At 35.0% G+C, this 13,139-nt stretch overlaps 1 protein-coding gene across 1 annotated transcript; it reads right to left on the bottom strand.

Moving 5' to 3' along the window:
• Positions 1-250: 250 nt before the first annotated feature.
• Positions 251-4,266, bottom strand: LOC129281772 (E3 ubiquitin-protein ligase TRIM45-like). The gene is made up of 2 exons (XM_054917686.2): positions 3,474-4,266; positions 251-1,510 (listed from the first exon to the last, which is right to left on the bottom strand). Exons 1-2 carry the CDS (start codon positions 4,101-4,103, stop codon positions 251-253), a joined length of 1,890 nt encoding a protein of 629 aa, XP_054773661.2. The 5' UTR covers positions 4,104-4,266.
• Between the last annotated feature and the right edge of the window lie 8,873 nt (positions 4,267-13,139).

Genomic DNA, 13,139 nt, shown 5'->3' with positions numbered 1-13,139 from the left:
TAGATAATTCATATTCACGAAATAATGAAAAATAATGGTCTTTTGATAATCAAGTTTCAATGATGAAATTGTTATATGTGTATGCAAGTTTTTATTCGATTCGTGTTAGAAGCCCTGTGTATAAAATATACACAGCAAAACGTAGGAAAGTCAAGAAAAGTTATTACAAAATTTCGGATATCCCATTAATTCACATACACTATAAAATCAATAAATCATGTGATACGTACTTATTGTGAGATACTCGTGATTACAGCGATACCTTGATGAAATATAACTTACTCTTACAAGCAAAGGCGAGTAGGTCCGGAGAGAGGGAAACCAAGTAACACCAATAATCACCCAATGTCATATTAAGTGCATTAAACTCAACTCTTTCCCTCAGGTTCAGACCATCAAGATCATAGAGCCTGATCACCACCTTCCTATTCTTCTTATCAACACTCGCTACATACACCCTTTCCTGCTCATCCACGGTAGCGTACAGGTAGACACCCACTGGAGCTTGTAGAGACTCACCAGCATTCCCATCCCTGTCATAGACCGTCACCACACTTGGATTGATGAGATAACATGAACTGGTGACGATCAAACCCAACCTGGTGGATGATGCCTCCCACGTCTTGTGCTTTGTTGGAACAGTGTGTTTGAGAGTGGATCCAGTCGGGTCATAGATGTAGACTTTGTTGGCAGCGTTAGCAATGAGGATCTCATTTGATGGACTTCTGTTCAGTCTGAGATAATAACCAGTCCCACTCACGTTGATTGTTGCTTTCCTGGAGCCATTGGGAGAATACACGTGTGCTTCTGTAGTACTAGTTGAAACACATAATGTTCGGTCTCGTAGAATCGCAATATCTTTATAACCCTCATGTGGTATGTTTGTATACCGCTCCGTTCCACCAGCTATATCAATGATATCAATACCTCGTGCATAATTCCCATATACGATGGCCACACTGGTATGAGTGTAAGCTGTCATTCCAATCATCCGCTCTCGTAGATCTATACACTTCATGGTTTCTAACTTGGGATCTGATCCTGAAATGCGCCCGAGGTCAAGACAAGATTTATCTCCAGGATTAAAACTCTTCTCCTGTGCTTTCTTTGTAATAACTTCCGCAGTAGTGCGATCGGTAACCTCTTTCAGCATAGCTTCTAGCTCATCACATAGCAAATTATGGGCAGATAGACTGTCTGTCTCAAGATGACCCAGTCTGTCATTATCTACCAATGTAATCGAAGTACAAATGCTCTTGATCCTCTGTCGATCCTTGGACTTTAAGATGTTGAGATCATCCTCGAAACCTCGCTTCAATTCATTTATTTGCTCGATGAGATCTTGAAGATTTCCTTCCAGCTCTTTAACCTTGATGCTGTAAGCCTGGCTGACATCATCTAGTAGTTTCTGCATGGCAGTGTGTACCTCATGACGTTGTAATTCTATATTCTGAATGTTCTTTTCCAGCTCAGCTTTCTTAGCTGCACATTGCTGGGCAAGTTCTGTCACCTGTAAAGATCGAGAAAGTAAAAAAGTAGTAACTGTTTGCCGTCAAAGAATCATTCACGTAAACATGGTAAATGTAGTTTCTATATTTAGAAAAAAATCAATAAATATACCTATTATAATGTCTGACTTGTATATACACCCGGGAAGTTGTATCAATTTCTCCGATCTCTATTCTGGACGGGGGGGGGGGGGGGCGGATAGGGAGGCAACGAAGGATATGAGGGACAGTTATTATCATTATTATCATTATATGAGTGATCGTATTACTATTGTTATATTATCTTTATTAATTATACTTTTAATTATGATTATTACCATTATTATTATAGTTAATATAGATCTTGCTAAAATTGATAACAGTATCATTATTACCATAACTACCACTTTTATTATTATTTCTGATTATCATCATCATTATTGTCATTGTTATTATAAACATTATTATCATCATTAGCAGTATAGACCTAAACGGTGTAAATAAAGACAATCTTGACACCTCATAATTCCCTAAGGGGAAAATATGTCATGAATGCATAATCATTATATTTGAAAATATATATACTTCTTCCAAGTATTTTGATACCTTATTTATGTGGCATGTCTTCACGCTTAGATAATCAGTTGGTATTCTTTGCTGTGATGTAAATCTTGATTCGCGCCAAAGTCAGGCATGACTGCTATAAATGAATCCATAATGCCAATGATTTCATAATCCTACATGAGTTAGTAAACATATTTGTAAATCCCTTTTCAATGAAATCAATCTGAGAGTTACTAGTAAAAAGTGTTTGTTAAACAATTATAATGTAAATTATTGAAAACGTATTCTGAAATGGATTTTGATGGAACCCTTGTTAGAGTCTGCCACTTGATCATTGACATCTGGATTCATTTATTGCAGCCATGTCTTAATTTGGCGCAAATCAAAATTTACATCACTGCAAAGAATACCTCCTGATCATCCAAGCGTTAACATATATATACCACGTAGATATGGTATTCAATTATTTTCAGGCCATATAATGGCATATTTGGGGATTTGTGAGGTGACATTTTTTTTTAAAATCACACGGTAGTTACTACACGGGGGCCGTGGAATAATCTAATGCCATTCCGTCCATGAACATTTCGTCTATCAACCATTTGGTCCAATAACTTTTTTTGTCCAATCATCACTTCGTCTAATCACCATTTCGTCTATTACCATTTCGTCTAATAACAAGTTGGTTCTAATACCCATTTTCTATTCATTCATTTTGCACAATTAACACTTTAGTTTAATTAGACCAAAAGCTATATGGACTAAATGGCTATTGTACCAACTGGTTATTAGACGGAATGGCATTTGACTAAATGAAAGGAGACCATCTGGTGAGTAGACGAACAGATGATAGACCAAATGGTAGTAGACGAGTTGACGAATTGGCATTAGGACTAAATGGCTATTGTACCAACTGGTTATTAGACGGAATGGCATTTGACTAAATGAAAGGTGACCAACTGGTGAGTAGACGAACAGATGATAGACCAAATGGTAGTAGACGAGTTGACGAATTGGCATTAGGACTAAATGGCTATTGTACCAACTGGTTATTAGACGGAATGGCATTTGACTAAATGAAAGGAGACCATCTGATGAGTAGACGAACAGATGCTAGACCAAATGGTAGTAGACGAGTTGACGAATTGGCATTAGACGAATTGGCAAAAATGTAACATTTCACAATAAGATTGTCATTTAAGTTTTTGGTACACATTTACTGAAAAAAAGATCGGAGGCCTATAAATATACCCCAACTGGTTCTTCGTCCCCTAGATGAGGGGGAGGACGAGGAGGTTAGGGGTATTAGTAAAAGAATAGCTAGTATCATCTTTTTTTCTCTCCATCAGCGGAACAATCGTCATCAGCATCTTTAAAATATTTTTTTCAACTTGATACCCCTAAATCTCAAATGACCATTACCTTTCGCCTCAATTTCTGCTCGAAGTCAGACTGGTTCTTGATGTTATGGACCTTGTGACCAACGACCACGCACCTGAGACAGACACGGACCTTGCAATCATCACAAAACATATCTTTGTTCTCTTGTTTGTGGATGGAGCATTTCTCGAATAGATGACCAATGCTGACCTTCCCTTCGATGACATCCTCCACGGAGACAATCTCGTGATCTTCAAACATGGTCATGTACTGGTGAGGTTGTAAACACCTATCACATATGTAGTTATTACATGTTCTGCAGAAGGAGACAGCGTCTTGCTGAAGTTTGCAAGCCGTGCATTTTGGATGCAACTCAAGGACTGCATTCATTCCTCCACACTTAGCGTGGTAATCGTCGACGCATCCGTTAATGGAGACATTGAGGCGGAGATCGTCGACTCGGTTGGAAGACAACTTGGTGATCTCCCTACAGAGAGGACAGACCATGTGGTCAATGTCCTGGTGGGTCAGATCATATTTCTTGAGACACTTTCGACAGAAAGTGTGTCCGCACGTCAGGATCGTTGGTTCATCAAAAATATCAAGACATAGCGGACATACCAGGTTCTGTGAAGAACTGGAGGCTTTCTCTATTTCAATCTTTTCAGCCATAGCTACATAAACTCTACAGTCAAACTATTTCAACGAAACTGAGTACTACTTAGTTGTGAGAGATAGCTACGAGTAACACCGCTGTAAATATGTACATAATAATTATTGTGCACGTCACGGTCGTGAAATGATTGTGTGCGCAAAACTTCTATTACAATATGACTTTGTGCACATTAATAAAGAATGAGGAAGCTGCGATATATTACAATAGCATAATAGTATAATGATAAATAGAACTGGTTTTTCCCAGCTACCTTTGAACTTGATGGAAGCATTTGTCACCTTATCGATAGAGGGCGTTCAATTCTAATCCATTTTTGGATCATTGAGCAATGTTGAGAGATACACGTACTGTATTATCTCTACACAGTAAAAACACTGTACAACGCTGTTTACGCCATGAATCTTATTGTTCAAACAAGTGTGTAAAATCTTAATCAACATAAGCGTTCATTTTTTCTATATTGATTTATCAATAAATTTAGCATGATTGTTTAAAATGTTAAACAACTAGTGTAATGTATACAGTCAACATCATTGTGTAAAAATTAAAGCAGCAGTTTTACTGTTAGGGGATCCTCAAATTGGCACACTTGTTTCAAAGTTGCTGATTAACTCTCTATTTGTTTGTACACAAAGTACCATACCTTTTCCTTTAATTTCTCATATCTCTGATTTCTCCCCTCTTGTTCAAGATTTCAAACACTAACTTGTTTAATATGTTTAAGCTGTTTTAAACAACTTAATTATGTGAAGTTCATATAGTAAACAGCGTATTATAAATGTTTTTTTAAACATAATTTCCATGATCCATACTGATTATCGATCCCAGTCCGGGTCATGATGTAACTCCCTATAATATCAGACAATTTGTTTTTACTTGAGATGCGTTCTTTAATGTATACTTCAAATATCTTATTAAAACGGTTTGAAAATAATTCGCGAAACAACTTATTTAAAAGGCTCATAACTCAGTTACTTTAATCTATCACTTTCAGGATTCTCAACAAAAAATCACCTGATCCCTCCTGAAAAAACAACACTGTGTAGGATAAACTAAGATCCTCGTTGAAAATTTGTGGCTTGCCCCCCCCCCCCCAAAAAAAAAAAAAAAAAAAAATACCCCCCCCCCATCCAGACCTGCTTCCATTTCGCCCGTTTGTATCATTCCTTTCTGTCATTATCTAGGTCTTTCTATTTCATTCCTATATCTCTATTTCTCGAAATGATTGTAACATTTCTCATACTTTCTTGATGTCATATGCCTTCGAATACAATAAGATATTTCAGAATTCCATGCACAAAGCTGAACAATGCTGAATTGGTTACTAAATTTGAACAATAAGTGGTTATTACATTTTCACGCCATGTCATCAGTTCCCAGGAATATCTTCTTCATCCCTTTTCATTGATCAACCCGTTCTTCCCCGTCCCTAAGCCCCTAATTTCAGGCGCAAGTTCTTGAAAACCCTCATTTCATGTTAAATTCCAGTTCCCAACGTACCCCCATTTGCAGAGTGCAATCTCGTCCTTAATCGCCTTTTTGAGTACCCCGGTTCCACGTTTCTATTACATTATTTTTAAAGTACAAAACGAAGCATGATAAAAGTAAAGATCAAGACGTCTCTCTTTCTTTTTACCGAAGGGACCAGTAGATATGTTTTAGACACCAGAGCACCGAGGTAACTTCGTCGAAAACCCAAGACACACATGGCTCTGGAAACAATTTTATTTTACTGGGGGTGCTGATGTAAATTTGACAAGCAAAAACAAAACAAATAAAACCCAACAACAACAGGCGTTTCACTACAAAATGACGATTATTCTGGTCCAGAGCACAGATATATGCCAAGCCAAAAAATAATGATAATAATAATAATAATGATGATGATAATAATAATAAAGGATTGCACTACAAAATATCGGTGCTTTTGGTTACATTTCGACATTCTTTAACACCAAACAGATTTCCAGGGGTACTATCAAGCGAGGGAGCGTAGCGACCTAGCTAAAAATTCACATTTTCAAAACGCTTCACTCTAAAAAATGTTGGGCAACATACGGTCCACACAACAATTGGTTAAAACTTTATCCAATTCTGGGTAGTTTTACACCAATAATATGTGCTTTGGGTGAAAACTACACAGTATTGGTTGAAAACTACCCAGAGTTGGATAAATTTTTTAACCAATTGTTGTGTGGACCGTATGTTGCCCAACATTTTAAGAGTGTTGAGAGTTGTTCATCTATTATTATGAATCAGGGGCTGATTAGTGTTACAGATGTAGATGAGGGCATTTAACGATAATGGAGGGGGGGGGGGGTGTATAGTACTGGATAGGCAGGAAATAGTTTTGCGGCAAACATATCGATTTGCCTTGCCCAAACATTTTGACAGATTGAAAATGTTAAGAATCCATTGCAAAAATGTATTTGACGAACAACTGAAACCGCTATAAAACCATCAGACTTGACATGAAAATACTATTAAACATATAAAACTAAACTTTTCGGTGAGCATCACGTGCAAAATTCTGCATTATAATTTGGCGCGCAGAGCTCCCCGAAATATTTTGGACATTGTCTTTACCCCCTCTCGCCATCCAAAACATGGGTTAGCACTATACTGACTCTGAACTATATGTTTTCATTAAGTTACGCCTCTATGGGAGTATATAACGACAGAGACATTTCCTAAAGAAAAATATCCTAACGAATGACAAAAATTCGGAGCGCTTTGACAAAACACGACAGGTCTAGAGTTTAAACTTCAATTTTATGGCATTTCGTGGTTCAAGGGATCTATTCAAATCATTTTACTTTCAGCCTGGAATGGGCCCCTTTAAACCGACTTAGTAAGAAGCTGGAGCATAATTGGTTTTTTTTTCAAAATCTCGTTGGGTACACTGTTATTTTTGTTCAAATCCTGAGCTTAAAGGGATGCTCCGGGCTGAAAATAATATGATTCAAACAGATAAAGAAAAATCAGACAAACAAAACACTGAAAATTTGATCAAAATCGGAACGAATAACAAAGTTATGTCATTTTAAAGATTTGCATTATTCCGGTGAAACAATTCCAGGCATGTCTTCATGAATATTCAATGAGCAAATTGATGTCATATCCCCACTTGTTCTTTCGTAGTTTATTATACAGTTATATGAAATTAGGTTTATTCCCATTTTTCTACCAAGAACTGAACAATTTGGATTGACAACTGATTTAGTGCATTGGAAATTCATTGCTGTAACTTATTTCATTATAGAGGAGACATAATATTCACACATGTATGAAAAAAATAAACAAATATGATTTCATGTAATAACATAAGAAATAGGAAAGTGAGGATGTGACATCATCAACCAACCTAATGGATATTCATGATGACGTGCATTTACCTATTTTGTTCACAAAATAATGCTAAACTTTAAAATTCAATAACTTCGCTGTTTGTTATCATATTTTGATGAAATTTTCAGCATTTTGCTCTGTGAATTTAAAATCTATTTTTTTTAATAAATATTTTCAGCACAGAGTACCCCTTTAAGTGAGCGAGATAACAGCATTTGGGAGTTCTTATACCGGGCTCAATCGAAGAGATTATTAGCTCCGTCAGTTTGCTACTCATCTTTGAATCATCACGGGCGCATCCTGGATATTTCACTTTAATTCTAATGTTTCTGAGGATACATTCAGTCTAGTGATCAGTGTTATACAGTCTTAGCCACGGTCACATCGAATCCAGATCTACTGAATCTATACGTTATTTACAATGAAATTCTATCGATCGGTTTGGATTTTTTTTTTTTAATTTCTTTGTCATGCTACAGTCACATCCATGAAACCGACCTAAAACCGGTCAGGGCTATTACGGTTTGTTTTTGTTTTTCAAATGGCATATCAGTCGGTTTGGACTCGATTTCGACAGTAGCATGACAAAGAAAACCGACCTCAAGGCTGTCTGACCGGTTTTTTTTCGAATGGTACACACTGTATCAGGGGTCGGTTTGGAGTCGGTTTCGTTGATACTACATCATGATCTTATAGATTTTATCCGGAATAACAATAAAATTGTTATCTTATGTCTTGTAATGTGATATTCTAAGTACTTTCAAACGGCATGAGTTTCCTTTCCCCTATCTCTCTTTCTATCCCCCCTCACATCTTTTCCATTTCGCTCTTCCCCTCTCTAAATTTACTATTCAATTTCCCTTGAAACATCTTGCCCTCTTTCGCATCTCCTTTAGTTCCCAGCCTCTACCCCTTCTACCCCCTCCCTTCTTTCTTTCAATCTCCATTTCTCTTACCTTTCCTGGAACAAATGGTATGAACATTTTGCCTATATTTATTTATAGAGAAAAGGGAAGGGGCTACCACTCCCTGCGATTTTGTACGTAGTGACAAAGGAGGAGAAAAATAAGGAAAGGAGAGAATTGAGGAAAAATAATTAAAATGGAGAGGTCTGGACCATATACCTATAAAACATCCCTATAGTTCAATTGAGAAAATATATGACGTAATCTTTCGGTCCCCCCCCCCCCATCAAAATATCATGGCGCCGCCCCTGATTATAATTATCATTAAAATTGAAATTCATGAAAAGAGTGAATGGAAAGTAATCGGTTGGTTTAGAAATCTTAATTGTCGAATTGTATTATGTCATTCTGTGGTAGGGCCAACATTCCTTTTTGCAATTCCTCCCCTCGCTCACATGATAATAAAATTATTCGCTTCTATGATGATTTGAATATTTACAGCGTTAGTTTTTATTGGCTACACCATAATAGGCTATAACAATTTTGTGTATTTCACAGATAGAAATCAGACAGCGTATTATGAAGAGATTTAATAAACTCGATAGATATGTCGTTAAAAACATGTAATGATATACTATATATGTTATGTAAAACAGGTTAAATAATTATGATTGTGCAAAATAATCTATACTCTCAGTGTAAAGCCATTTTCGTTGACGCAAACAATTTCCGTCCGATTTGTCAAACTGAATTGAAAACATTCGTTACGTCCAAATTAAAACAAACAACACTAAATTGGCGCAGAATGTTGGTATTATAATTCATCTGAGAGAACAGTGGGTAAAACGAATTGCATCCTGATTTGAGATAATGTTCTCTTTTTCTTTAAATCGACGGATTTATTAAAAATGTAATTCGTCTGTGAGAAGGTATTTGATCATTTTAGTGAGATTTGAGATTGATTTATTAATTATTCGTTCTTAAAATGCATTAAAGTACTTTCATATCAAAAATACATTTGTAAACAATATCACAACGAGTTCAATTCCAATTATAATAGACATAATTTAGAAAAAAAAATCGAATGAAAGGATATTGAGGTGAATAAAAGTGACTTTGGGTAAAAAATAAATGGAACAGAACGGAGGGTTTGCCAAGGAAAAGCCCATGCTTGTATGAGAAACAAACCCCTGTGTCTTTGTTTCGATATATGCATTTTACAAAATCAGTTTACAATAACGCCAACCAAAAAAAAAAATATATATATAAATATCAAAAGTTATGACGAATGAAGTACAAAAATAAATTATAAAAATATGATATTCGCGGGAGAGAAACATTATGCCAGTGCAGGCAGCGAATAGTTGAACAAACATATTTAGAAATCATATTATGAAACTATACATCTTTTTTATTCATTCACTTAAAATACCCATTCCTATGTGGTAAGACTATGGTCTATCTTGCCAGAAATCCATGTGTATACATTTCCAAACGACAAAAAAAAAAAATTTTCACGAAGAGAACAAATTACTTTATTTACCAAACCAAAGATATCAATGATATTTGTATGGGGACAGTTATTGTTTTTCAACGAAATATTTAAAGTACCCCTTTTTTAGTATCCTTTTTTTTAGTACCAATAGCCCTACAAGGTGGAACTTCAAAATCCATGTGTACGATTTTTGTTTTACTCCTTGCGAGGAGTCCTCTACATGTATATACATTGTTATTATTATTTTTATTCAGTATTTCAACAAAATGAAATTTACTTGACAAAAACAAAAGAGACGAGGATGTTTACCAATTCATCTCCAGGGACTCGTAACACAGAGCTTAGCAATTATTGTAGAACATCATTATACGTTTAATTCCATTAACTACGATGTACAATCAATCGTAAAAAAATCTAGTGTACGATTAATCACTAATCTTTGTGTTATTTTACGGGACCAAAGTTGCCTGGGAAAGGAAAACGTAAGCCGCCCAAAGACCTTCCTCCCAGACCAGGGCTCCGTAATACAAAACTTAGCAATGATTATAGAACATTTTTCTACGATTGATTCCATTGACTTTACAATGTACAATCCATCGTGAAAATCAAGCGTACGATCAATCGCTAACCTTTGTGTTACGGGACTCAGGGCTCCGTAACACAAGGTTTGCGATGAATAGCAAATATGAAAGAATACTTCTGATTGGTTCCTAGTCAGTATTTTGCAACAAACGCGCGTGTAACATTGATCATGATTGGTCGATTCATTTAGCGATTGATCGCTAATCTTTTGTGTTATGGAGCCCGGGACTTGTAAGGTGACATCCATCCACAATAATAAAAACACATTCATACACTTTATAATATACAATAATAATTCATATAGAAATAGCATTTTAAACTTAATTTGATATGTATGAGATCCAGAGAATATAGAGGTATTAGAAACAAAACATGGGTCAAATTAAAACTTTAAAAAGTGTACAATTTATATTTTGTGGTAAACGTTTCCATACATACATTATGCACACTATGATATAGAGAAAGTAATAACAATATAAATTTCAATATTATTTATATACACATTATGTCTATGCAATTTCACGCAAGTAATTCAATTAGAAAATAGAATATATAGATATTGGATCAACATATTTCAATAACCTTTCAATGTTTCATTATTAGAGTACATATGCTATCCTTTTACTTAAAGGAAGACCTTATAGGATGTCACAATTAATTATCTTATTTTACAGTACGTCATTCGTCATTCTGTCACTTTTACAAGATAAATGTCAAATCTGAGAAAAAAACAAAGAGTCCAATCACTTCCTTTTTAAAATTTGTATTGATTTTTATTATCCCTTTTTTTTTTTGGGGGGGGGGAGGGGGGTGGACAACCGTATGTATGTGCATTTGTGTTGTTTCTTTCCATCAACATTTTCTAAAGCGGTGAATATGATAAAAGATTTTCTCCAGAAAATAATTCAGTCTCCAATAGATACCTTTCCATGTTGTTCGAAGATAGAGCATGTCCTGATTCTCTCGAAAGAGGCCGGTATAATCAAACGGCAATTTATAAACACGTAGTCCGATATTCATAATCATTTTTATATTGAGAAATTTAATTAAATACACCGTGTTATATTGGCTTAATGTACACCATTCATCTTTTCTCACAAGAAATTCCTTATTCAAATTATCATGATTTATATTGATTTCAATAATGTTCAAAGTATTATTTCGTTATATGATTCGTTGTTTTTATTATTATATTTCATGGAAATTTAATCATTTATTAAGCTAACCTGAATTTTGTAAAATAGAACGTATGGCAATGTGCAATGCAAGAAAATATTACTACTTATACCTTTGTTATATTATGATGTATTGTATTCTGAATAAAGGCAAAACAATTAAAAAAAACAATAACAAGTTCTTCGATATAAATACATTTCTATGGATGCCCTCGTGAAATTGAAATTATGTTAATAACGTAGTTTGTATTTGTAGTGACTGTTTATAAACATTAATCATTCAGCGAGGTGTTTTAATACAAAATGAATATTCCTGTAATTATGTACATTTCATAAAATGAAAATATTGATATATCAATCGGTTTGTGGGGACTATACAGTGCGTATCAACAAAAAGTTTACACTTTGAAAAAATCCTGTAAAATTATACATTTGTAATATCCTGAAGATTTTCCCACATTTTAACATTGGTACAGATCCATTTAAGCAAATGACGAAATAACTGTCGAAAAATATTTACGCTTGAGTGAGCACCACTTACTTTTGAAAAGTTAGTGAAAAATGATTTGCGCAGAACTTTGAAATAGTTATGCGAATAAAAGGAGACCTTAATCATGAAGAACACGTTGAATTTAGCTAGTAAAATTTATTTGAAGATACCTTTCACCTTTTTTAACTTGTTTCCTTGGCCAAAACACTTCAAAGAGTGCATTGCGCCTCACCTCACTTCCCCCACAAACCAAGGCCATCAAGACGATATTTGCTTTACCCTGAGCTGTGATTTACATGAAATGGCTTAGGCTTGATTTTCATATTGTTAATCATTGTTAAGCTTGGGAATAGTGTGGAGAAACAAGCATTAAATGAAAAATTAAATGTAAACCCACTTTAAATGATAAAAACTTAGTGAAAAATATGCTGGAGATGTCTTATGTAAGCATTTGTACAGATTCAGTTATGTCCTTAAATCCAGTTGGCACAAAAAGGGTTAAGTTTGTGCTTACTAAGTATTGAAATTTCAATTTGGGTGGCAAAATTGTTACAAAATGCTTGAATGTATCCGTTTTATCTAAATTGACTAAAAGTACAAGGGAAATGTATGAAAAATGTTTCGCATGGTAAGTTTGATTTCGCCCGTTCCCCTTGACACAGCGTGAAAACGAGCATTTCTGCGCACTGAAACAGATTTCTGCGAGCTTTACAAAAATGGACAGTGCTCACTAAAGTGTAACATTCTGTCAAAACGTTTACTTTCATTTGAAAGATGAGACCTAAACCCAAGATTATATGTGAAAAAATTACCCACATGTTGTATATTTTTTAATTCCCAGGGCTTTTTCAAAGTGTAAACCTTTTTTTGATACGCACTGTACATTCCACACAAAAAGAAATATAGCCCTATTCAGATTAATGGTTTTACGGTCGAATAGGAAAGAAATGAGCTGATATCCGTTATTATTAGGTTTTTCCTTCACATCATATAAACACTGGGCAGAAAAATTTAAGATTTCGAGATCATTGACGTTT

This window comes from Lytechinus pictus, chromosome 18, assembly GCF_037042905.1.
Source record: "Lytechinus pictus isolate F3 Inbred chromosome 18, Lp3.0, whole genome shotgun sequence".
NCBI classification, from domain to species: Eukaryota; Metazoa; Echinodermata; class Echinoidea; order Temnopleuroida; family Toxopneustidae; genus Lytechinus; species Lytechinus pictus.
Note: the sequence above shows the minus strand (reverse complement) of the source record. Positions and strands in the feature narration are given on the sequence as shown.